The 27,396-nt window shown below is 39.4% G+C and overlaps 2 protein-coding genes across 5 annotated transcripts in view; one reads left to right on the top strand and one right to left on the bottom strand.

Annotated features, from left to right (window-relative positions):
- The window catches only part of elovl1b (ELOVL fatty acid elongase 1b), a 33,650-nt gene extending 24,425 nt beyond the window's left edge, over positions 1-9,225 (bottom strand). For all 3 annotated transcript variants that reach the window (XM_064330672.1, XM_064330671.1, XM_064330674.1), the window contains exons 1-2: positions 9,071-9,225; positions 7,691-7,765 (exon numbers count right to left, since the gene is read on the bottom strand). The gene's annotated coding sequence lies outside the window, so the exon portion shown is untranslated. The remainder of the gene's footprint in view (positions 1-7,690; positions 7,766-9,070) is intronic.
- Positions 9,226-13,956: 4,731 nt separating this feature from the next.
- Positions 13,957-25,444, top strand: mob3c (MOB kinase activator 3C). Of its 2 annotated transcripts, XM_064330667.1 has the most exons (4): positions 13,957-14,278; positions 19,199-19,841; positions 21,046-21,248; positions 24,410-25,444. In XM_064330667.1, the coding sequence occupies exons 2-4, from the start codon at positions 19,424-19,426 to the stop codon at positions 24,437-24,439; spliced, it is 651 nt and encodes a 216-aa protein (XP_064186737.1). In that variant the 5' UTR covers positions 13,957-14,278; positions 19,199-19,423; the 3' UTR covers positions 24,440-25,444. The 2 variants fall into 2 exon arrangements, with proteins under 2 accessions (XP_064186737.1, XP_064186738.1); XM_064330668.1 differs by lacking the exon at positions 24,410-25,444 and having other exon boundaries at positions 19,199-19,837; positions 21,046-21,242.
- The last annotated feature ends 1,952 nt before the right edge of the window (positions 25,445-27,396 follow it).

Below are 27,396 nucleotides of genomic sequence, written 5' to 3'. Positions count from 1 at the left end.
GCTCTTACAACACAAATGTTTACATCTACTACTATTCATAACATGTTCTTTCAACTTTCAACTATCTTTTAGCTCTGTTGGTAAATCTTAGAGACTGAAGTACGCCAGTGTCCCCCTGCCACACATTCATTCTTAAATAATTTAAACCTATACACATGCATTTAAGAAATAAAAACATGACCCCTTTGCATTACAAATGCACAGTTACAACAACAACGAACAGAACATGATCATAGCATAAGCTATAATTAATATCAGTGTGGAAAATGAGTCTTTCTTGCACTAGTCATTTTGCCTGCATTTATGTAATGCTTCAGTGTAACAGCAAGACATGTGAATTTCACGTTCCACTTCAACCTTTCCCTCTGCCCGACTGTTTCCAAAGGTACATTACAATGAACAATAGTACTCCTCAGTAGCCTTGTGTAGAATAATAGAATAATGAATAATATTATATGAACATCATGAAAATATACATGCAATAACAATATATACCATATTTACACTGAGAGTTAAAGAACCTGCTGAGACAGAACTCTCTTCTTTCATACAGTCCATTCAATTAGAGGCACTTCTAAAAGCGGCGTCTATTTCCTTTTTACCAGTGAATTATGGTTTTATGGTTTGGGATTTTGAACCAACTTTTATTAGTTCTTGAGTTATAAAGCTTTGACAGCACATTGAACCGGATGCGACCCTTCGCGTGCTAAAAATAAAAAGACAAGAAATGCACGCCAACACTTAAAAAACATGAAGAAGCAAACTGAATTTAAAATGGGCCGATATAATGCAATTCACACAAAAAGTGCGGAAATCACATTGTCTGTGATGGAATATAACATCAGTGCTGATGCCTACTTCAGTGACTACAAGGTCACAGCAGAAAAAAAAACACTGCAGGGGAGACAAGGGATCTGTAAAAGGTACAACTGGCCATGCCAAGCTAAAGATAAAGATATACTTTATTGAACCCCGTGGGGTTATTTGTCCTCTGCATTTTGACCCATCCTAGTTACTTAGGAGCAGTGGGCAGCCACAGTGCAGCGCCCGGGGACCAACTCCAGTTCTGAGGCCAGTGCCTTGGTCAAGGGCAACTGCAGTAGTGCACCTAACATGCATGTCTCTGAGTTATGTCAAGCTGCTAGCATGTTCCCTACAGCACAGCGGGGAAAGTTAGAACGGTCCTCAGAGTACAGCGGGGACAGATAGAACGGTCACCAGAGTACAGCGAGGAAAGTTACAACGGTCGCCAGAGTACAGCAGGGAAAGATAGAACGGTCCTCAGAGTACAGCAGGGAAAGTTACAACGGTCCTCAGAGTACAGCAGGGAAAGTTAGAACGGTCGCCAGAATACAGTGGGGAAAGTTAGAGAGGAATGAAGTTAAACCAAGCAGGCAAGTAAACACATCACTGCACAGGCTCTCCCAAGCATCCGCTAACCATTAACTCGAACCAGCGAAAAGCACATTACTGCTACAGCTGCCCCCAATCCTCCAACTGATTTGAGAACAGGCACAGACACAGTGGACTGTCCTGCGGCACCATACTGCTTTATGGTCCATTCTAAATCAAAATCAACAGCAATGCTACAACTCTCGATGTCCTCTCTCAGCATAAAACATAACTGGCTAAAACGTTCAAAAGAATTCATCAATTAAAAATAATTTAACCTAAATACAAATTGCTCTCATGACAATGGTTTAAAAATAATTTGACATTTGATTAGATTCTGAGGTTTACTGATAATATGGGTCAATATGGGTAACAGAAAACTGAATTCATAGCAAAAGGGGAAAAAGAACAAAAAGCATTTCTGGCCAAAATGAGGCAGTTCTATGAATTCATAATGTCTTTGATGCTTCTATCTAGTGCAGATTTCTTTACGTTTAAACAGTGGTTTTAATCCTTTGAGGTTATTCTGTAAAAAAGGGCATTCAAGCAATTAATGATCAACATGCCTAAGTGATATTATTCATAAAATGTTATCGCATTCACTTATCCTGCTTCATTAGATGTTTGATTTTGATCCAGCTTATAAATTTGCAAGCATCTACAAACAACAAACTGGATTTCAGAACGTCTGAAGATGAGCGAGGGGAGGAACAATGACATTTGTGCGTTGTGAATCTCAATTAAGAGCCTCTGCATTCCTGCACACAGGACAAGGCCAGAGAAGAGATGCCGAGAAAGGGAATGAGAAGGAGAGAGGGAGGGAGGGAGGGATGGAGGGAGGGAGAGAGAGAGAGAGAGAGAGAGAGAGAGAGAGAGAGAGAGCTACAGCTGCAGGATGGATTTCCATAAGACACCCATTAAGAGTGCCGTCTCAGGCCACAGCCCTCTCCACCAATCAGCTGCTGGCATCCACCCCAACAGCCCACACAGCTGTGACTGTGGCATCCCTTTGTGTTCTTACTGCATCTCCAGGGCAGTGCCACACAGCAGCGATGCCACCCTGGCTCCACTGCACCCGCAGACAGAGGGGCAATCATCACTCTGCATTGTGCGACATGGCAAAGGCCAGTCTGTCTAACGTGACCAACAGTGACAAAAGCCTTAGTTCCATGTGCCAGGGACACACAACTCAAAACCGCAAACCTACTCCTAAAAACCTTTTTTTCCTTTCATTCCTGCTCCACGGATAATAAGGTGGATGATGTCTGGAAGTGGGACCCCATGACAGCGCAAATTCAATTGGTCCAATTTCCAACTTTTTTCATTCCCTGAAGTAACAAATGAGAAGAAATTGGGAGGCACAAACAAGACATACGATTGGATGAGCTGAAGGAATTCTGTGCACAGGCCAAGTCTATCATTGATAGCCGTGCTCGGTGATAACCCTGTCTTTACCTCAAGGGACAGAAATAGCAGAGTTATCACAAGACTCTGCACAAGGACTTAAGTGTGTTAATACTAGTTACATTTTTATCTGATCAAACATAATGGCAGCTACCCAAATTCCATTTGTGTCACCACGTAATATCCAGGGCACACACACATCGATGTTTTCATGGAAATGACAATGGCATTGCCGGAATTCTGAGACTGTGTTGACAAGACCACTGTTAAATAGCTAAGTGACATACCGCATTCCACACAATGCTACTGCTAGCACCTTTTCTCTTAAGTGGGCTGTTTCACAGCTATGGAAAAAGAGCCACACATTGACACATATTTGAAAACTGCAAATATTTTCAGTTGGATAAAATCTCAAAGTTATTTTGTAACAGGAAAATCTCAAACAATATTTCTCACAAATCTATTAATGTGCCTGAATGCCTTGCAAGCAATCACAATCACCACATTTCCAAGAAATTGCCATTGGGGCTGTCTCTGTCCAAATTGTTTTTTTCCCTGCAAGATGTTTCATGTAGGAGGGAGAGTTTCTAGTTATGGAAAGTCCCTCTAAATATCCTGCACACATTGGACTCTTTGGCTTCTCCTGGTGAATTCTGTACAGAAACACCATTATTGCATTATCACACGAATAGCCATTACTACCTCTCTGGAGAAAAAAAATGTCTATTTATACAGTTTTCAAATGAATATGACATTTGGAAAGGCCTAGTGTCAAGCCTAGGAACCGGACCTCATAGCTAATCACTGCACTGCATAGCTAACCGCTACAGTGAACACATGTGAAGCTGAGGGAGCAGGCATCTAACTGTTTGGTAACTGGAATGTGATGCCGCCTCACTGCCATGAAGCCACTTTAAGACTTCAAGCACAGCAGTGGATAGCCCAGAATATGGCCAGGACCTCATTCACTTGATTGGTTAAAAAAACATAAGGTTAGTGAATGAATTCAGGCTCTCTGGGCCTGAAATACTGTCCTGCTGACAGCTGCGGCCTACCTACAGATAACATTAGTGAACATAAGAGTTGTTCCACGTCTTCGTTTAATCGAAAGATCTAAATAATTCTGCAGTTGGGAAGTATATATTTTTAAAAAGTCACAGGCTGACAAGCATGGTGACCTAAAATCCAGTTTAAAGTTAATTAGGACAAATCTAACCAACTAGATTTAGGACAATCCTAAATTGGATGAATGTAACTTCTCTATAACATAATTACTACTTAACTTGTGGAAAGGATGGAAATGTAACTCTCCTTGAATGTATTTTCTCTGCAATGACACAGATTTCCCCTCAACTGAAATTTTTTAAAATCAACATCTGTTTTCTCAAAGCAGTGGGAATGTGGTTTAAGTTGGTCTAAATAAGGTCTAAGAGGAAATAAAAGTTAGTTGAACAACACTAGCCATGTACTTTGATTTGATTTTTGCTGTTTGTTGTCCGCTTTCACCAGTAATAAATCATTTTGATCCCAAGGATCCAGACAGAATGACTATAATGTGTTCTAAACATTGCCAATAAATTATGTTCTGTAGATAAACCTAAAGAGTTTCAATGAAGATAATTATCAATAATAAACACTCATTTGTTTAATCTATTTGCAGTTTGAGGAATACCACATTTGTCCCTGGTCTCAAAACTGGCATTCTATCTATACTTCATATTTGAGGTTACATACATTGTCACTATGAATACCTCCAGCTTGTGCACCAACATTCCTCACAATGAATAATCAGTCTGACCTGTCTGTTGTAGAACTGTCAAAGAGCAACAAATATACGTAACAAATAACTACTTGAACTTGTAACATGTTCCACTGAATTTACTTCACATTAGGCTACATTGTATTTTAAAATTGTACTAAAAACAAGAAACTGCAATGCCAATGACAAGGCCATATCAAATTATAATTTAAGTATGGCCAACAAGAGAAAATGTCTATCTAGTCTCCAACAATATGTAAAGATATGGTTGAGATTAGGGTGATATATTTTTATCTAGTGATAAGACAGCGAAAATGATCCACTAAAATAACTCATATTTTTACATCACATTCTCTGAAATAATGATCAGCTCACTGATAAGCTAGAGAATTATAATGTAAACCAAAGATCTAAGCAGTTTACACAGAGTGGATAGCGTTCATCGCTATGCACATAAGGGGTTAGCCTACTCACAATTCCTGAGGTTCAGGAGAACATTATCAGATCCTGTTACTTCAGCCTTCAGCTTATTTTTGTGAACAAGAATTCATGTTTATTTTCTTTTGAAGGTTTCCTTACAGTAAACTATGCAAGATCTTGGTGATTACTGTGAAAAAGATAAACATGCAGGAGGAACGATTTTGAACAAAGGGTAATGCTTCACAGGAGCTCTCTTAACAAGTGACAAAGGCAGCATGATTAAATAATAAATAGCTAATGAGAGAGCCACAGCAGAAAAAAAAACTTTCCAAAGTATGGTAGGTATTAATAGAATGCGTACAACCTCAGGTCTAAAGAAGTAGCACAGGAAGATAAGTTTTTTATTAGAAAAATATTTTAGGTCTATCGTTCATTTCAGTAAAGGTAGAAAAATAAAGGCAAAAATATCCTGCCTTCATGGAGAAAATATGGGGAATGCAACCGGCTGTCTCAGAAGAAAGTACTAAAATAAAGGTTCAAATTTTCTGATGGATTAATCCAATGGGGGTTTAAATAAAATAAAAAAATACTCAATATCAAATGAATGTCAGTTTAAAAACAATTTCATTCGGTAATATGTCGTACTGAGGAAGGAAGCCATTTCAACAGAAGCTGGAATGCAACACAGGGCACTACAAAACTACAGATTAGGCCAATCTGAATTTGGCCAGCTTTGGTAGGAATGTATTCACATTGACATGACATTATCAACTAGCACACACCAAAAGGCTATAAGTTACAACCCTGCCTAAGTAACACTGCCTTCAACATACTATTTTTCAGCAAGTGTAGATCAATAACAGCATATATTGATCAGCCACCACTCATGATTTCATCTATTTTTGGTACATGTGATGTGCTACAAGTATCCCTGATTTTTTTTCTCCTTTTTTGTGTGTATTTGAACAATGAATGATTACAAAATTCTGGGAGGCAATCTTTTTTTAAAAAAAAGGCATATGACTGCCACATGCATTGGTTGTGGAAATAATACCTTCCAGCGTAAGAGTATGAAAATACCACTTTATTAACGTAAAGGAATAAACTGATGGCCTGTACTATATTGAGCAAACTGTACAGATATGTCGATCTTTAAAATTTGGTATTAATGTTTGCATCATACAGCTCATACAGTGCTAAAAGTAGTACAGTATAAACACTACACACAACAGTATAAAGGAAGAGCTGTGGCACAGCCAAGGAGGGCAAAACCTTTCACTGGCCCCTTAATGTAAATTTCTCTCACTCAACTGACATCTCCATGCTTCTGCCTCAGGGCAATCCTGTGTCAGATGCTTTCATTAAGATGTCACTGTCACAACAACGGAAACCAACACCAATCCCAACGTGAACTCTGTGTTGAATTTACCTAAGACAAACTTCATTCAACCTCCAATGTTTGAAGACAGCTTTTCTTTGTTATATGTCTAACATAAGCAATGCTGCAACTCCTGCTAAACGCTAGACTGCTAGTTCATGAATAATAAGAAGTAGGTGAGATTGTTAACCCCCTCATTCCAGACTTACTTCCATAGTGACCTTTGAAAAAATCACAGTAGTTTGTCTGAAAATATGCCGCTAGACAGTTTTAGTTAGTTTTGCACTAAACTTAAATAGGCCTACATCTGAAAAAAACATGTACCAAACGAAATCTCGATATATCTTCAAAAATACTAATAATTGTATTACGTATGGGAAGCCATTCTGTAATGCTTGGGATATGGCTTCCCACAGTTCATTCAGGAGCATCCAAAGATCATGCAAGTTTCCTGAAGTCTTTACATTTTTTCCTTTAACTTTTTCTCTGTGCAAAAAGACCCTTTAATATCACACAAAGAAAACACATCCTGGAACCAATTATTTACTTGAGGTGGAAAATGTTGATTATTGAAAGCACAAAATGAAATGTTAGCATAACTTGGATCAACAACTATGAAAGTCATGAGGCCACAAATTGGTGATCTAGAATGCTGGCAATCAAACAGAAATGTTAAAGAACTAAGCATTGTTTTCCAATACCGGATCATACAATTCTGTTTCCAAATGTACAACTTTCCAGGGTAAATTATACCAGGTTTAAACTCTGAATTATTCTGTTTTGTGAGTACAGGAGTGAAAACATCCATTGATGTGGTTACAAAGGCTTCAAGGACACCATCCCTACAGGTAACACAGCACACCTGCCATTGCAGTCACAAACTAGCCCTAGGTGCACATACAGTAGGTATCTCAATCATATCAGTTACGCAAACAGTTCAGCCTTTAAGTCAGCAGAGAAGTAGCACACTTAACCTTGTAGTGGTTTTTCACCTATCAAATCTGAAGCCAAACACAGTAAACTCAGATGTGCTAGGTCCTGGTATGTTCATACATCACACTGTAAACTAATAACCATTGCAAAAGTCAGTACAATGCAACATCCGTACTAGTCAACCACAAAATCACCATCATTAATGTTTATTGGTTTTGGCCGACACCCTTCATTAGGCTTACAGGGAGTGTCCACACATGCTGCCAATACTAAACACTGTCACCTTAAGATAACAGTACACATTCCACTGTGCCCAGGAGGGTTTGAGCGGTTTACACACAATTATATTTCAGTCCTTGTCCTCAAACCATTTTAACAGACTGACTTTAAGTCCTCGCACTCACCAAAAGCTAGTTGCTAGAACTTGAGCTTGCTCCACCAGTAGATGGTCCTTTTCCTCTGGACTGTTTACTGATCTTCTGTAAGTGAAACAACAAAGACAGTATTAATAGGTAGCGCCCACTCACTTCCTGAAAGACTGAAGCTTGATACAGAAACAATTAAGAGTTCCTCTGTAAATCCAAGAAATAAACTGCTGTATAAATGGACCACATTTGAAAGTGGGTCACAAAACAAATCCTCAAACAGATTTTACTGTAAATTGCGTGGATGGCCGTCCATCATTATCCCCCACTACTTCATACAACAGCAGCTTTTGGCATTGTATCACTCACTCAATGTAATTTCCTGCCCAGCCTTGCATTTTAAACAGTTCCCTTTTTGCAGAATTAACTCTGTGGACCATTTCAATCATTACTACTATTATGTAGTCTATTTTCAAAATGTTGCTGAGAGATTTGATGTTGCCAATGATGTGACCCAGAGAGAGAGAGAGATAGAGAGAAACAGAGAGCAGGGGGAAAGCGAGAAAGAAAGAAGACTAATTTGGAGGGAAACCTGAGACAGGCATACACAGCTTTGTTCAAAAGCAGGTTTCCTCAAAAAGAAATATTTGAATGGAATATGATCACGTTACGAAAAGAGAACACCTGGGTGTGTAGTGTTTATTCTGATCAACATGCTTGTATGCATATTTTGTATATTGAACGAATGCTGTGTAATATAGCTAATCGAAATGTCAATATGCAAAAATATAAAACAATCTCATAAAAAATGGTCATAGTTGAGCGAACGGTCATTTTGAAAAGAAACTTTCTTGTAAAGATCAGTTCCTTACCAGCACACATTCCCCGTTACTCTGAAAAAACATGGTACACTAGGCTACCTAAGAACAGAAGTATTAGCGCCGATAACGATAGGCAGATTTATAATTCTACAATCGTATTGTAGAAAGGACTAGGCCTATGTGTTTTTAGCCATAAAGTTACATGATTTGAAAAGGAAATCATAGATTGCTAATCGCACATTGCTAACCGGTAGTATGAGCTACTTTGCCCTTTGATTTGCATATTTTCTGTCGCAAATCGTCTAAAATATTTCGCAAACTTTACTCATACGCTGTCTGCCTAATGTAAAGGAGAAAATTCTCATTTGAGAGATCTATTGAACCAATGCATGAACATAATTGCACAAGGAACGTTGCACGTTGTAGCAAGCAGAACCTCGTTAAAGGCGCCGACCTATACAGTACTCCATTGTCTTCTGTACAGTAGACTACGCTTTTTGACTTGAGAAGAACTAATAAAATAAAAAATGAAAAAGACCTGAGACTTAGGCTAAAACATCGCAATTGCGGAAAAACCTCACTTTTATGAGATACCCACCTGAAAACACATCAAGAGCTGATCGGATAGTTCGGAAGGACAGAAACATTCACCCAAGCACTGCGGGTCTGCCAATGACACGCCTCCTTTCCCTCTTCAGTGGAAATGATCCGACCCAACCCCTAGGCAACGGGACGAGGCCGAAAAAAGGTGGAGTTGAGATGACAGCAGACTATGGTGAAATTACACGTCTTGAGTAATGGATTATTGCATCACTAAAATCGCGAAAACTGTTATGACCTGGAAGAATTTTGGAAATGACAGGAATTGGAAACATGAAAACCATAGGTTACACAGATCTTTGACTCAGATCACTATAGCATGTCCATTAACATAAATCCAGTGTTATTGCTCAGAATTATTTTTGCTCATTTCAATTTTTAATAATATTATGGTGGTTGGGGGTCTAGAGTTTGATAAGCATTTTTAAAATTATTTTATTTATTATTTGTTAATTGTTAATATCATTAAAAAATACATTTTGAAATATATGAAAAGAAAAAGTATTATTTGGCTTTTATTTCATAATTCCTCCACAGTTCAGTAAAAGTGGGTTCATGTATGTATCACTGATACTATCCACAAAAATGAGTCAAATTTTAATAAGTAATATTGCGATAATCCCCACTTTTGTAAATTGTTCTGGTAAGAAAGTTTGCTAAGTGAATGTTGTGTGAATATAACATGAAAATCAACTTACCACAGGAATTTTAGCTAATGTATACCAAAACAAAAATAATCAGCCTGCTGGATAGGACTTGACAGATGTCATGGGTCTGTCTTTTTGTTTCTATTTTTCCTTTTTGGGCCGCCAGTTGGCGGCACTTCTCAGTTTTTGTATTTTTGTTCATTGCCTCATTGGTTTCCCCTGTGTTAATTGTATTATTGCTTTCCATTATTGTCTTGTTATTTAATCATTGTTCCCACCTGTCTCGTTATTTAATCATCGTCCCCACCTGCCCCTCGTTATCCCTTCCCTCTTGTTTGATTATGTATTGAGTTCACCTGTGTCTTGTCTATTTAAGTTCTTTGTTCCCCTGACTCGGGTGCTGGTTCCTTGTGTTTGTTCCTGACTTGTATGTGGCTGCTTGCTTGTGTTTGTGTTTCTGACTGTGTTTCTGCTTGTGAGTTTCTGCCTGTTTGTGTGTTCTGCCTGCCCGTATTTCTGACCTGCCTGTTCTGTGTTTTTTTTTTGGTTTTTGAGTTTGTGGTTTTGCCCCTCCTGGCCCCTTTGTTTGTTCCTGAGTTTTTTTGTATTAAATTCTTTGTGTATATTTACCCTTTTAGTTTTGTGTGTTTTTCCCACTCTGCGTTTGGGTCCATGTCCCTGAAAACCCTGACAGCAGATTTATCCTGTCCAATAGCAAGTTCTGTCTCTCACATTTGGTTAACCTTTGGATGAACTGTTTTGCAACTGGTTTAATCTCCTGTTAAATCACACGTATCAGCTTATTACCCCAATTTATCTATTTACATTGAAAAATATTGTTGTAGCACTACCATGACACTTAGAAGAAATAATATTTGAACAGTATAAAACAAAACTTTTTTTAAATTTTCATAACCTAACCCAAACGTTAATTGATAACAATAGGCCTTGATTTGTTTAGGGTTAAAATAATGTTTAAACAATATGATTTCTTGGCATAAAATGAATTTCATATTTTCTGCTTTATGGGCTCACATTACTCAATGTTAAAAAATTACTCAATTAATTACTCAAAGGTTAAAAAATTAAAATTAGATTTCATCTTGCTTAGGAATGCAATAATATCAGTGAAAGATATTGCTTTGGAGTGGAACAGCCAAAGAGAAAACAGACAGGATGTAGGTGAAAGAGAAAGACAAACAGGCTGTCTGGTTTAATTTCCTGCTGTGTCTGCCTTGAGTAATGTTTACCTGGAGCATAATCTACTGTCTAAATCTTTAAATTAATTCAACCAGAATACAATTTTTGAAGGAACGTAAAGAAAATATTTTAATTCCTTTACACCTCCTTTAGGTTTTACGGTTTTATAGATGAGCTATAGTAACTCTGGTTCTGTTTTAATGTATACTGATACTGTGCTTGTATAGGTTCAGTTGGTAGTCAGTTTAATCTGCTCACGTGCACCTCTTGAATATCCCTGAAAAACCTCACATCAGTTCTTCACATAGGGATCTCTTTGTGTCTCTATAGACTTTATTTAGTTTTAGTTGAAAGAAAAATGACGTCTGAAAAGACAAAATAATGCTAAAGGAAGTGGAACTACAGTAATCTTAGTTTTGGATGCCCTCTGGTGGCACAATTTTGTACACGGTATTAATTCTGATCTGTCTATTCCCCACAACCTAAGTGTGAACATACTATATCGCAGGGCTGGAGAATCCCGTAACTGGATGCCTGTACTGGACTTTATCCATTTGGGAAAACAGTTGAGTTTTGTTGTCTGAGATAATGACTTGTGTGTTGACCTCTTAAAATGAAGTTTTCAAAATGAATGCCAATATTTCAATTAATTGATCAAATTAAATGTATGTTTGTCATTACTACACATCGTCTGTTGCTATATCTTGAAAAACCTTCAAGCTTAAGGTTTGAGTTTGCATAATAATACATTTTTTGTTTTTTGTTTTTGACATTTCCTTTCCATTTCCTGACATCTGCTGCATGGATCCCCGAGAGCTACAGGCTCATTGTTTCTCTGTACTTACAGCAGTTGATTACACAGTTAACTCACTTCATCTGGTCATTTGGGTGTGAATTTGGTGCTATTTTTTTTTTTAGGTGAAAACAAAAACCAACCGAGCTATGGCTCTTCAGGACCAGGGTTGCAGACCACTGCCATATTGCAAATTTTTGCTTGAATTGTGATGGTTCTTTAGTCTTCCATTTGTAAATTTTTGTCCTACAAAAAAAAAAAAAAAAAAAACTCAAAACAAGGAGATACAAGAACTCTTTTATTCCTCAAGCTATCAGCCTGTATAACATGCAGTTTTAATCAACAGGTCTTTTAGCACTTTTTGCATTTTTATATCAAACTTGATTTTACTGATTTGGATTGAGTGTTTCTATTTATTATCATTTAAAAAAAAAATTGTTTTATTATTATTGTTGTTTTATTCCGTCTCAATGTTATCAAATGTGTTTTATTATGATTGTGTTGCCGGTCTTACTGTGTATTCTGTTGTTTTTACTATGGTTTTTATAGTGTTTTTATGTCTGGAGCACTGGACCAAACAAATTTCCCCTTGTGGGATAATAAAGTTGATCTGAATCTGAATCTGAATCTGAATGGAAGCGTGATCGAAACAGGGCTGAGGTTGATGGCTTTTGCTAAAAAAGAAAGCAAATGCAAATCATCACAGTATAACTGCAATCACATGACACAAATCAATGCCCTCAATAAGTACCTGTACCTCTGGAAGACAGCCCAACATGCTTGTTCTTATACTCTCATCAAGCACAATCACAGAACAGTTTACACTGGGCTTCCCAGTGAAACTTCTCACCCACTTCAGATAATAACCACTGAGACCAACAGCATATGGCTTTATGGTCATTTATGCAGCAACAACACTCAACAAGAGTCTGTAATGAAATGGTAGAGCTCATACAACTGGACATATCAGTCCTGTTAGAGTCAAACACTTACTGTATAAATAATCAGTCAGATTTGCTTCATATATGGAAGACCACTAATCAGAATATTGTTCTAACCTTCTAAACATTTTTAGCTCCTTGGAATCATAATGAGTTATGATTTTTGGCCTTAGCTCTTAATTCATTTCTAAATCTTTAACTAATCCAGCAAAAGTATACTATAACTTCCATTAGATGTTTTAATGATCTTTTAAATTAATATATCATCAGTGATTTGTTCAGCTTATTGTATTGTGCTATTTTGATTGTGTAAAATTACATAAAACATTACAGTGTATGGATAGATCATTTTAGCTTGAAATTTGCATTCAGCTCCATAGTACAGGGAAATGAATTGTAGCTATCACAGTGCACTTCTTTCAACAAAACATTTAACCCAGTGGAACTCGATAAAGTGAATTTGTGAACTTAAGTCCCCAGTTGACTATCTAAACAGACCTTAATTTATCTCATCATCCAGAAAGGCAGGCCCTTATCACCAGTATGCAGCATATCACTTGTCTAGTAAAGAATGGAATCAGTGCAGTACAGCTGGTTGCTGACCGTAGTAGAATAAACACCAAAGGTTCTCAGTGTCAAGAAGGTCTCCACAGCATCAGAAGAGGACAATGCATTCCATAAAACAGTAGGCATTCACCTCACAAATATATCTCTCAGGACAGATGGTGATATTTCATCCACTGTATTGTCAATTGAATTATATATACCTAACCGTATTTAGCTGTTGACTGTTCACACGGTTATTTTTGTGTGAAAAATCTTTCAGTTGACTCTGTTGAGGCATTTGGGCATCAAGGCCAAAATAAATAAATAATTTTTATTTAAATATTGTAGTGACATTTTGTAACAATTTCAAACTGTATTCCTTTAAATAAACAAATAAACAAATATTCTGCCTGATTCATTCTTTTCATTCAACATTTCTCTGTTGATTCTCTGATTGTTTACATGAATAATTCACTGCACTGTTGATGGCAGCAATATTTGCGAAAGGTGTCTTGCTTGTAGAAGAGAGAGCAAATGAGAGATGTTGACAGAGCCTCAATGTACCATGCCTGTTCTCTCTCTGCCTGACAGGGACCTGAGAGACAGCCAGGGCAAGACCTGGCCAGAGACAGGATGTGGGGCAGCTCCACTGAGGGTATGAGGCGATCAGTGGGGGTGTGGTCGGGAGGGGGGCGGAGAGACACTGTAGTTCAGCCTCTCACCCCCACATAAGAGGAACCTCCTGTTTCCACTTCCAGTTCTCTCGAACACATGCACACACATGCATATACACACACAGATAGCAGGGGCGTGCCATAAAAAAAACAGGATGTGACATCACTCACAGGGGGAAAAAAAGCCAAACAACTTTTTTTTCCATTGTGCTTTTTTGTTCTGGGGAGTAAAGTTAGAGACTCTGGGATTGCTGGCATCTGGGAAGGAGGGAGTGTCCACAAGAGCTGGAGGGGACTGAGCTGAACGTGCTGGATTCCTGTCAGTCGGGAGTGAAAGTTGAGAAGCGGGCCTTCCCACGATTCTACCCTGAAATTCCAAGCCATCCACAGCAGGACTTTCACCAGGTACCGTTTTAAAACTTTCTGTTAGCTTAGTTTCTCTGCTCTGCCTCTGTTTCAGTTTTGCCTATTGCTGCCTCTTCTCTTCTGTGTTTTAAGTGTTTAGGGTTTTGTTGTAGAACTTGGGTATGGAGTTTTAAATGAGTAGCTCAGATTTCTACCGTCAGGAAATTCCTGGGGTTTCCATAAATATCACGACTGTCGGTCCCTTCCCCCTGAACGTGACCAGACATGCTGTAGTCTGAGGCCGCTGAAGTATGACATAAATTACGAGAAGAGTGGTGGCAGTTAAACGTCCCTCCATTTGCTTTTGTTTTCACTATGACTGTTACTTGCTGAGGCAACCCTGATCTGGTGCTCAGTCAGACGCTGGGAGACCTACCCTGTGGATATCGTTCTGAATGAAGTGGCGTTGGCTGGCTTTGAATGACCCGGGTTCAGATTGGTTTAACCTCACCACCTCATGTCCTTCTTTTAATGATGTGGTCATTCGTCCAGTGGCCGCTCCACACAGACCGCCTCCTGGCTCACAAGTGATGGAAAGGTGAACCCCTGGGTGTAGGCCACATCGGGTCGACCAACGGAACGTTTCTCAGACACCTGATACAGCAACAAATCACAGCAGGCTGCTGAGGGAGGCATAGGGGCAACTTGTTTAAAGAGACTGCGCAGATGAAGAACAATTAAGGTGTCTGCCGAAAAGATGGATTACAGCCTTCCAGCAGGCCTTCTTGATGCAAGGCCCGTCTGATGTGGCTTGTTTTGGCTGAGTTCACCATGTGAACCCCGCTCCCCTCTATCGAAGATCTAGAAAAGCTAGTCCAGGAGTGGATGTGCAATTGTCCAATTGTTAATCTGAATGGGCATTCTGCACGAGATTTCCAGGCCAGGTGTCTTTTCCCCAGGGTGTCTTGGAGCTTTACAGGTGTCACGCATACGTCTGCCAGAGCAGGAGGGCAGGCCCGACCGTTCCAGGGGGCGCAAGCTTGCGGACTGACAAAGACAGGAAGTGCCGTGAATGGCCCGGCGCAAAAAGGCACAGGACCCAAGTGCGGATGTGGATGCCGTTGCACTGGTTTTCACTGCATGGCATTTAACAACCTGCTCAGACCATTATGAACGATAATGTCGAACAGCGCCGGCTAATTACATCATACCATCGAATCACATTTGCTTATAACTCATGCTTATCAATGGTGACTTATGCCATTTGCTTCTTCCCATTGTGTATTTATGTACGTAGCTGGGATTTTAGTGGAGCCTTTATGGTGATGACCCCTTTGCCAAGGCTGGTAGAGGGCTCCAGTTGAGGTTCCAACTAAAATTTACCGATGAGCCACATCACTGGCCATAGATCACACTCATCACAGTCCCCCTCGCAGTTTGCTGGCTCTCTCGCGACCTTTTGGCCGATTATGCTAATATAAACCATTGAGGTTTGCCTCGATGATAATCAAGTCATTCTTTCAAGTAGTTATTTTTGGCGATGCACAAATACTGTTAGTTGTCAGGATGGAAAATGTCAACATCTGTTCATGGAGGATCTAGTATGCATTCAGTTGAAATTGATGTCACAATTATGGGCCCAAGGTATTCAGAGCTAATTGCTGTATGTAACAGAGATCTCATTTACATCTCCATGACACACCTTCATCTCTATCATCACCTCTGCAGATGAATTTCAATCCTTATTCAGTATTTTATTAAAATTTCAATTTCAGTTTACTATAATTAATTTGTTATTTTCCTGCCTTCAAGAATGGTGTTTAAATACTTACAAAAATAGAAATGAATTATTTCTATTTTTATAAGTATCACAAATAACAAAGAAAATCTGTACACGTGGCCCTGCAGAGTCATAATGTTCCCCCTTGACTACCTTGTGCGTTCACAGGAAAGTGTGTGTGTGTGTATGTGTGTGTGTGAGTCTGCGTGCGTGCCCTTGTCAATTACATAGAAGGCTGGGGGCAGGTTGATAAATGACTTTTAATTTTCATGGCCAAACTGAGACTTTAGAATGGGAACCCTCTCTGGGTTGACCTGTGAACATCAAACTTCCATAATTTTGATTTAATTTCAAAGCCACACCAATTTCTGTTGCACTGATTTCCCCAAGGCTGGGAACTGTGTGCTCGAGTCCATGGCTTTTGCAGTTCCCAAATGCGCTCTGGCACGAGATCCAAGCGCTAAACACTTTGGCCTGTGCTCCGACTGGCTTTCAGTGCTCCCCTACCATTGACCTATAAAACCCAGTTTCCCTCCGCTGTTCTAGTGATCTTAGTGATGTATAGCATGCCCTTAATTTACTGAATTACTTGTCCCCATCACCACTGATCTGATTTCGGTTTTGAATGGATTCTATTTTCAGCCCTGGGAGAAAAACTGAAAAGAGGAGATGTTCAGTGTTACCTGGGGCATTGTGACATTTATTAAATGATGCACTTATGGTAAAGGCTTTTGTCTTTTTATCAGTTGCACTTTCTAGGTTCTAGGAATTCATTACAATTAATTCATCTTTGTTAATCCATAATTTTGGGCAGTTTATGTACATTTCTGTGCACTCTGGGACTGGTGCTATTCTATGAGGGCCTGTCATTCACACTGTCTCTGTTGAAATATGCTTGATGTATGATTATTTACCCGCTGAAACCCATCTTGGTCAACATAAATTTCTGTTTGTAAGCTGGTAAATGTCATACCTGAATTTGTAAAATATGGATTGTAATGTATGAATCATGTTTGAAATTGTATTATGACTCTATACGTAAAAAATGCTTTCCTGGTATGGGCTCTGAAGCTTGTTATTATGAGAGCATCTATCACGATAATTTAATGAGCATAAGGCATATTTTTTATGTGACCTCTGGCGCCACATCCAACTAAAGTTCTTTATATAGTGTCACACCTGACAGTTCAGAATCAAATCCTTGTATTCTGTACTTGTAACACTGGCAAAGTGTCCCACTGAGAAATGTACAATCGACACTAGTTTTGACCAGGGTAGGTGGGTTTCAGCCAGCAGGATTTCCTCTGCCTCACTGTGCTAGAGCAAATGCTGTGGTCAATCAGACAACCGCTGTCTGTCTGACACAGAGACAGCATAGCTCAGCTGGTGTAGAGTAATCCGAGGGAATAGAGGCACCAGCTGGCAATTCACACCTGGGTCCACGCACATGTCAGTCTGCCAGACTTGATGAAATTTTGGCTTTGGAGAAAAGAAAAAAACATCAAAATAAAAATGTTCAATTATGTGATTTAACATTAAAATTTTCCATCAATTGAGCAAATCTGTTGAGCAATTATATCTGACCCTTACTCTCTTGACGGTGTTTTAGGGTAAGCCTTCCTGTTGCTTGTCCTTTTGTATGAAAGCCTTTTTTTGTGAAGGTTAACTTCAGTCCCAAATAGAGTCTCTTCACATGACACTGATGGCACTGGATTATTCCTCCACCTGATCTGCCACAGCACAAGCCAACGGTTGAAATTCTGCCATCATTTCAGCGCCAAATTCGGTCTGCATTCAGCAAGAGAAAATGTCCCAAAACAGGCAGCCTCATGACGTGTCAGCTTTTACCCAGCTCGTGAAAAGCAACCAGAGAAACACGTGAGCTTGCGGAGTGGCGTGTCTTTAAATAGCCCGCATAACTAAATCATGAGCGCAAATCTGGATTTGAAGTTGCGGAGAAATCCCCGCTTTTGTCGCCGAGTGGACTTGGAAACGTAGCATCTGAGAAAGTGCTTGCAGTGGTACGGCCCCGCTCCCCCCAGCCAAAGGAGGAGGTGCGGACTCTGGCTTTACTTATCTCTCTGCTGCAGATGTGTGCAGCTGTGACAAAAGCCTGCTGAATCCTCACCCTGAATCCAGTCTCATGCAGCAGGGCAAGGAAGAGTGTAATCGGCTTCAATCCCGTCTGACGTACGAGCCCCATTGTGTAAACAAATAGAATAACATCTCTCGCGTTTATGCGAGGGGGAGAAATGTAGAATCGGGGGAAGAGCCTCAGGATTCAGAGCGCGTGGAATGTGGTTTTATGAAATGATAGTTGGCCTGTGTTTTGGGAACAGCTGGAAATCTGATAGGGGTGAGTGCCAGGAGTGCATGAACTCGTGTGACTGTGCCAGATGCCAGTATGTTTTTTTTTAGTTTCTTTTTTTTTACTAGACCTGGCTGATTGCTTGGCAAGGTGGACTTATTTCAAAACTTTTTTGGGGGACAAATCAATAAAACTGTTCCCTGAAGAAATGGCAGTAGTGAAGTAGAAGTAGCTTCCTTCATTTACACGGTGAAGTTATTTTTGTTCAGGAAAGTGCATAGTGATTGTTTGGATATTTATTGCATATGGCAGAGCTCCAAAGGGTTGCTACCCATGTTACTAGCCCCCTATGTCTACGCTTTTGTTCTGAATGGTGGTGACGTGAAAAGGCTCCACTCTGTTTCCTGGAGCCTCGACCAGCTATTTTACTAATGCATCTGGAGGAAACTGGTTTCTTTAGTGGGGATTCAAGCTATGTGTGGGAATACAGAAAAAGACCCATATTTGTGCTCGTTCTACTCTAGTCTGTGGACTGGTCTTCAGTCTTGGTTACTTCAAATAATCTCTCTCACAACATGCTCAGTTTTTATTTCGGTTCAGCAGAAAAACTGGAAGTACTAAAACATGGTACAACGAGCACAGGAAGCCAAGTAGTGCATATTTTGTGGCTTATTATTTTTTTCTGAGCTGCTATTCAAATTCTTTTCAAGTTTATTGAAATGCATTTTACTTTTTTCTAAAACTTTGACCTTAATCTTAATTTATTATATTTTCTTTCTGCCTGATTGCTTCCATTCATGATGTGCTGATGTTTAAAAGAACAGAACTTTATAGTTTCTTACTGGACATGCAGGCCTCTGAATTTGCTCTGGGCTTTACTCTATTCCAACAGATTGATGTCCCTACTTACCCAGCCTGCGTCTTAGACTTACTCAACTCTGTGGCACAGAAGGCTAAAGAGGCTGAAACCTACGGAGGCTGAGCCACCTACAATTCCACCTTGAAACAACATTGTCTTCTGAAAGTAAAAAAAACCAACCTTTGTTCCTATAAAACTCCCCAAAAAGCTATAAAAGTCCCTCCCTGGACCCCTTCCCTATTTTCAAAATAGAAGAGCATGGCACTTTGTCTTGGACAAGTCTTCAGCAAAGACAAAACCTTTCGGCCTCGGAAGAGGTTCGAACCCGGGACCCAGCGCTTCGAGCTATATAAGAAGGCCCAGGCCTCCCTGAAGTCAGGCCTGGATCTGCGCAAGGTGGTGCAGCTGCCCGAGGGGGAGAACATCAACGACTGGATCGCCGTGCATGTGGTGGACTTCTTCAACCGCATCAACCTGATCTACGGCACGGTCAGCGAGTTCTGCACCGAGCGCACCTGCCCAATCATGTCGGGCGGCCTACGCTACGAGTATCGCTGGCAGGACGGGTGCCTCTACAAGAAGCCCACCAAGCTGCCGGCCCTCAAGTACATGAACCTGCTGATGGACTGGATAGAGACGCTCATCAACAATGAGGACATCTTCCCCACGCGAGTAGGTGGGTTGGTTTTCCCCTTCTTTGTGATGGAGTCAAAATGCCGAATCTGTGCTGAAATATGAAATGTCAGATATTTCATATTTTAACATATGTTCTTAAATATGTGTTAAGATGTGTCATATATTGCAAACTGTACAATAGTATAGACAATTTTATGGATATTTTGCTCAATGTACTTTATAATTTCACTGTATAATTCTATTTTAATTTCAAATTACAAACTTAAAACAGGGTTGGCCATACCTCCAGGCAGTGTTTGTTTGTGTGTGTGTGTGTGGCATATTCCTGTAAAATCCTGTAGGTGGCAATAAATCACTTCATGAATGTATGTGTGGTCAGAAAGACATCAGTATGAATCTTTTTGCCTGCAGGAGAACTTTTCTCTCACAGGCCTCCAGTGGATATCATCAGTGAGACACAGCTATTGTACCGCAGAAAAAAGTCCCTACTCTTTGTCAGTTCATTGAAAGATTACTGCAGAATAAGTGGATTACAGATTACTTGCAATTTAAAATGGTACATATTGTAAAATAAATAGTTAATCTCAGTTTACTTGACAAGATAAATTGTGTTCATGTTGCTTAGTTACCCTGATAACAAAATTCAAAATTAGTTATAATTGTAGGCATATTTTTCGAAGGTTTATAGCTAAGGTGTCTGTCCTTTGGCAGCACCCAGAATACCTCAGTAGGGGCCAACCACAGGTTAATTAAACAGGGACGGTGACATTTGAAACAAATTGTTTTGGTGCTTCTCTGTGATATTTTAATGTCACCTGCCTCCTCTCCTGGAATCTCAAAGAGATAGGGCACTATTGGATTAAAACAAATTGACCAAGTCTTCATCCAGGAAAACTGAAAACTGACTTTTATAGACTGAGAGAACAAATGAAATTCTCTACCATAGAAGAATTATCTAGGATGAACTGCCAGCTGGGTACAAGTACAGACCATGCTGGAAATGGTCTGAAAACACATCTTTAATGTTTATGCTCTAAATGTGTCCATTTTACCAAGTGTAAGAAAATATGAAACATTCACATATCTGTAAAATCACAATATTAAATTCTCTAGAAATATTTGAATTGAGGAGGAATGGGTGTTCCACCCATGTTCTGTGCTGTACCACAGTGGTCCTTCCACAACCCCATGATTTGAAATGGAAGAACATCCCAAATATGACAGCGCTTTCCTTGCTCTCTCAGGAGTTCCCTTCCCCAAGAACTTCCAGCAAGTCTGCAAGAAGATCTTGAGCCGCCTGTTCCGTGTCTTTGTCCACGTCTACATCCACCACTTCGACAGCATCTGCAGCATGGGTGCCGAGGCCCACATCAACACCTGCTACAAACACTACTACTACTTCATCGTGGAGTTCAGCCTCATCGAGCACTCGGAGCTGGAGCCCCTGGTGAGGGAGAGAGGGTTGCGTGCGTGCTGGAGTTTGTGGGCAGGGGTGGGGTGGGGGTAGAGCTGGTTAGAATCTGTCGGTTGGGAAAGGTTGGTTTACGACATGATCCACAGGTATGCTTGCAGCTCGATTGCTGAATCCTTTTATAATGATGTGGCCACTATAACTATTGCACTTTTGAGCGTAGTGCTTACCTCTCGCCAACTTTAAGCCAGGTTACAGATTAATTGAGATTTTTACTTGTGGTTATTCTAAACTGAATTATTTACAGTTCCAGGACCAGTGATCAAATAGGGTAACACTGCCCAAAGCACACTCAATCCACCGGAAGCCCACTCAGACAATGAAGGGCATTCAGTGTAACTGCTACGACACACTGTTTGTGCTGGAAAAGAAAATGGACACCACATATCAAATTTAACTTTCATAACTGTAAGACTAGATTCCCCCGTGGAGGCTTTAGTTGTTTTCTGTCTTATATATGTCAGGTATTGTATTGAGAAAAAAGGATTTTGTACTTGGTTCATACTGTTGTTGCAGTTGTCAAAATGCAGCGTTTTCAGAAATAGATTATGAATAAATATGCATTAAATCATCCTTCAAATTTTGGCACAAATCTTTATTGCCTGTGGGCTGTCTAAGGTCCACTGCTATTTTTTGCCTTCTCTGTTAAACATTATGGCTTGATTTATGATTTCTTCTTTGAGAGTTTTGTAGATTTTCTGTGACCAAGTCAGTGGATTATAGCCAAAGCTTCTGATGTGGCCACTCCACTAAAAGAACACATTTGATGTTGCATATAATGCTTCTATGCACAAGTTTTTTGTGTTGTGAACTATTTCACTTCTTTGCTAATGGGAGATTTTGTACCATGTGTTTTAGCCTACATGCTTCTTCATTGTGCATCAAAAGCAGCCTCTTCTGCTGCAGAATCTTTCCTCGCTGGATTTGTTAAAAGTTATTTTTACATTTTGAAATGTTACCATTTTAAACTTAACCGCTACTGAACACTGCTCCGCTCGAGGGCAGAGACTTGAACTTAGTAGTATTTGACTGAGTTTGAGCTAATCAGAAAATTCTGTATTTTTCACACCCCTAATTACTTGTCAAGCACTCAATGTGGATTTCAAGCTCATATTATTATTTTTAAAGACATGACATGTTTCTGTTAGATAGCCGTTGGGTGAATCTTGCTGCTATGTTGTAGGTGTGTTTTGTAAACAGCATTAATGTTCAACAGGAGGCATTTTTCTACAGAAAGCCATTTCAATGATCTTCATTCAGTCTGTTGGCTTCAAGGCATGCTCTTGTTCATCCTTCATGTTAGTCATATTGCACTAAAATGATTTCCTTATGGTCACAAAAATGAATAAAGTGCAAGCTTTGATTAAACACAGCAGGGTAACAGTTTATTCTGACCTGAGATCATCACTTAAATATTGTGTTTAATCTGAACATCATTCCAAATATAAAATTCAAAGATGTGAATTCTGCAATATCAGCCACAGAAATTACAATGTCAACTCCACGAAACTGACACAACTTAGTTCAAAAATATTTATTCATTCTGACCAGAAACAATCAGTGTGGCTTTATATGTTTTTGTCAAAGCAAGCACTAGACAACCTCCATGTTTGCAGTATTGAACATGTCCTTGTTACTTCAAGAAAACACTGCCATAGGTTTAAAAAGTAAAAGTAAGACAGGCATGGATGAAATGAAGCTGGAGAATTTAAAGACAGTAGCGCAGTTCATTCATTAAATTGTCCATGTTTATCCCTGATCATGTGATTTCGATGTGTATTTAGACTAGCCTTATTAGTGTTGGTATAACGACAAAATTGAGGAGAAAATTGGAGAAAATGGCAAAAAAAAAACAAAAAAAAAAAAACTGAGGCTTCTCTACTGTAACTTACCTGGATGAAACTAGTGGGGGTAACTGGGAGCATATAGGCTGTTGCTTAGGAATTTTAGGGGCAATGGAGACACACCCATGCACACTGATAGTTCAATGAATTTTTTTGGTAGAACAAAAAACATATTGGGGCCAGTATGCAATCTGACTGCTGCCCCAAGGATCACCCCCTCAACCCTCCAAAAAGCTAGTTCCTTCACTCAGGGAGGGCGGGGAGTAACTTAATTATTAATCAGTATAATTTCCCAATTTTCCCTTTAACTGCCTTTCTCTACCTTTCAGTCACAGCACATCAAATTATGTTGTTCAGCTCCAGTGGATTGTTTTAAACCTTTTTTGTCCTGAGTTAAATAAGGGGTGATGTTTGGACTGAATTACTGTGTGGGAGTAATGTGTTTTCCAGAAGGATTTTAGCAGGGCAACAGTGCAATCATATGCTCAGAGACTGAATGATTATTAAAAGTTCAGGCTGCTAGTGACAGAGTGGATAGGGATCATAGTCTGTAATATCAGGTAATTATAAATTGTATAATGACTTATGTAAAACTCGTCCTGTTTCTGAAGTTAGTGAGAGTTTATTGTGAAGCACATACATCCCAATCACACACTAGCTTTTATGTATAGTTTGGCTTAAACCATTTTTCTTACGGCTTCATATTAACAAGTACAGTCTAGCCAGGTGTTTTTGGGAACTGAGTCAGTTTTCAGTGGTATTGCAGTGGGTAACAAACCTCCAGTTTAAGTCTCATCACAATGGAGAGAAGAGTTTGCTACGTTAGGAGCTAAACAGAGCAATACGTTATTTGAAACCCCATCTAGTGCCCACAAGGGAGAACTGCAATCTCAACCCATAACATGGCACTGCCTCGCTAGTCGCTCTCATGTAACACCATTTTTAAAAGAAAAATAAAGCACCCACCTTCAGTGCCATGGCTGGGGATTGAACCCGCAACCACACGGGCGACTCACATATGGCATGAGTCTGAGGTTTTTGATATGTGGGGCTTGGTAAAGAGGGCATTTCAGCCCATCAGTGGTTGATCTCATACGGGCCTACAGTTGTGGTGCATTAATTAATACATGTTGTTTTTATGTGCTTTCTGCAATTGCAGCTAGTTTTCTGCGCTTGCATTTCTTGCACATTCAGTTGAACTCTGTCTGTGCTAGAAAATTACAGCAAGTGGGTTTTCTGGGTTTCACTCAGGACAATGTCAGTAACTAACCGAGTCTCCCTTTTTCCTCACAGAAGGAAATGACAGAGAAGATCTGTAACTGAGACCGCTGGGAGTTCCTGCCACACTACAGCATGCACAGATTGTTCTAGAGACTATTGATCAACAGCTTTAATCCCAAATGTTAAAACCAAAGAACTCTGGGTAAATGGCTTTGAGGCTATTTTGTTTCCTTAGTCTAGTGCAGTGACTGCATAAGCCAGAGGACCATTTTTACCTGTGCTTACACTCTTCAATGGCGTAGTAATTAATACCGTAGCAGCTTTGTCAAAGCATGTTTTACTCATTTATTAGCATCTATGCATGCGTGTGATACCACTATGAAATGTGTAGTGTTTTATTTTTTTCAGATTACTTGTACTGTAACTTCATATAGGGACCAAGTTCTGAGCCAATGATTACTGGTAGTAAGCTGAATGGACAAACCAGGGTGATGCAGATACCTTCATCTTGAACAACAAAATTTCTTCTGCCAGTGAAGCATCGATTTCACCCAACGAACAATATTTGAAATATAACATTAGCTAACATAACTTTGTGGGTGTCCTGCCCTGAAATTAATAGCTGTGAAATACTGATTTCAGTTACATTATTGTTCAGAATGCAAACAAGTCTGTGCCTAATTAAATGCAATCCATGTCTGGACCAAAAAACCTTATTGGACCATAAAGTTGGTCATAGAATATTTTCTAAAGATAAATCAGCATTCTAAAGAGGTACCATATTGGTAAACCACTGAGTTGTTTATCATTTCAGTTCTTTCAGTGTCAAAATGAGCTAGATCAGTTAAAAACATGTGATGTTTATGTTATGTTTATGTTATGTTTTTAGTGTTTTTTTCAGATTCTGATTCTGTTTTAAATGCATTAAATTCTGTGTTTTCAGGTGATGGCATTATAATAAATCTGTTGGTATATTACAATACAGTTCAAATGTATTTAAACATGAGCCAATGTGGCTTATCGCCTTTACAGTAACAGAATGTTGTAATTGTTGTGTGATATTTTCTATTTGGTTGTGAACCACAATAAAGACTGTTTCTACGTGTTTCCCTGCTTGCATGGAGCGTACTCTGTACCTGAGATTCATATGAATACACTGTAACTATACCTCAGAACCCACCTTTCTATGCTGCTGCACAAAGCCCTATTGAATTATCGTCATCCGTGGTTGTACATGTTCGCAGTCTATTAACAAGTGTGATCTCTTAACAATGGCAGACTGAGAAACACATAAAAGAAACTGGGAATTTGAGCTGAGAAGCTGCACTGTTTGGGAGCATTATTTTAATTATAAATGAGAATAGAAACATGTGTTCTCTGAAGTTATTTGGCAATGGGTGTATAAGAAAGAGCAATCCTGGTGTTTGTTGTCATCATTATATGGCAAAAGCAACAGCATACCCTTTTATAATTATCTGAAATCTATGAAGGTAGGTAGCCCTGTGACTGAGATAGCCTTAAAAGTAGAAAACATGTAGGTCTTGACAACAGTTATCCGATCTGATTTATCTGAAGGATTCCCCTGCACTCATGCTTGTAAGCGCTCAATCAATTGCAGTAATCAATTTTGAGAAGATTTATTTTGACTGAAAACTTAATGGAACAGACAGCAGAGTGGAGTCCTTTCAATGATGAAAAGGCATATCAATTTATGTATACAATTCTTCTGCATATCTTTTTTCTATTCAAATCCAAAATATGTGAGCAAGGATTCATTTTACTATTGTGTGTGAAAAGGGGGCTCTGAAAGGTGATTGGGTATACCTGAGAGAAATTCAGCTGACTGAGATTCAATCCTGGAGAAAGTCAGAAAGAAAACTCAGAAATGGCCTAATATGCTCAAGAAAAAATGTGTTTGTGCCAGCACTGTGTTGGAAACTGTATGAAGCTTGTTGATTGCCATTCAGGGTTCTCAAGGTAGGGAGGGCTAAATACTGTACGTTCTGTCATTAATAGGTCATGATCCAGCATTGCCCAGGTTACAACGGTTCTTCAAGATAATGACAGCAGCATGCATTACCCTCATGATTTCACAGAAATTTCAGGCTGCGGGAAATTGGCCATTTCAAGTGTCTCTGAGTAGACAACCACACAGTGGACGTGACAGGATGAGATTTTGTCAGCAACACCATGGTAGGCGCACCAGCAATGTAGTTAATCCCTCTTAAGTGATTAATCACGACTATGTGTAGATCACACTGATAGTTGTGTTGGATGTTCATGTACAACACAGACCAATTAACCTTTGTGATCAATTTGAGTCAAACTGACCCCTTTTAAACTTTTAGTGAAAGAGGAAAGACACTTTTGTAATAAATATATATTTAGTATATTAAAACCCAGGCTAACAGTTTAACAATTTCAAAGGTGCTATTAAGTAAAGAGAACACAAGGGTTAACAGGAGGTTTCTGATGTGATGTTTTGGAGTGTCAGTTGTGTGAGAGAGCTTTGCTTGTAATGACTGACGGCAACCTGACTGCATGTTGCTATTTTAACAGTCTTGCTTGCTGCCCTTCCTGTTGGCTCATCCTGACCCGACAACCTTCCAGCAGAACAAGGCACGTCATTCTGCTCCTGTAAAGGATAAGCTAAAATGACATCTGACAGCTAGGTGCATTTACCAGTGAACAAAGCTTATCCAGGCTCTACAACAGGAACAGTACAGAATCTGATAACACAACATTCACAAAACATAGGTACTGTAAAAGGATTTCTCTTATAAGGAACAATAAGCAGTATATGAATTTCTAGTGTGATTTCCTGCAGAATTGTATTATTAGAGTTGAGATTGAGGAACTGCCAACAATCGCTGAAAAAGACCATTAAGTAACAATAATGAAAACAATACACAAGAAGTAAGCAAAAGAACATTATGAACAGAACATGATCAGCTGCAGGACACTAAAGCATGAATTCAAGAGTATATTTTATTTATCTACAGAGATCCAGCTACAGCAAATAAAGGTTAAATGGAAGGTAATTGTCATGTGGCTTCGGT

The sequence above is a fragment of the Anguilla rostrata genome, chromosome 4 (assembly GCF_018555375.3).
Source record: "Anguilla rostrata isolate EN2019 chromosome 4, ASM1855537v3, whole genome shotgun sequence".
In the NCBI taxonomy this organism is placed as follows: domain Eukaryota; kingdom Metazoa; phylum Chordata; class Actinopteri; order Anguilliformes; family Anguillidae; genus Anguilla; species Anguilla rostrata.
The sequence above is the reverse complement of the archived record's forward strand: the minus strand, read 5'-3'. Positions and strand labels throughout refer to the sequence as shown.

Bases quoted from the DNA above. Each gene is read 5' to 3' on its own strand.
- mob3c (XM_064330667.1), top strand. From the start codon at position 19,424: ATGGCACTTTGTCTTGGACAAGTCTTCAGCAAAGACAAAACCTTTCGG. The intron at 19,842-21,045 runs GTGGGTTGGTTT...TTGCTCTCTCAG, and splicing joins CATCTTCCCCACGCGAGTAG to GAGTTCCCTTCCCCAAGAAC. The intron at 21,249-24,409 runs GTGAGGGAGAGA...TTTTCCTCACAG, and splicing joins ACTCGGAGCTGGAGCCCCTG to AAGGAAATGACAGAGAAGAT.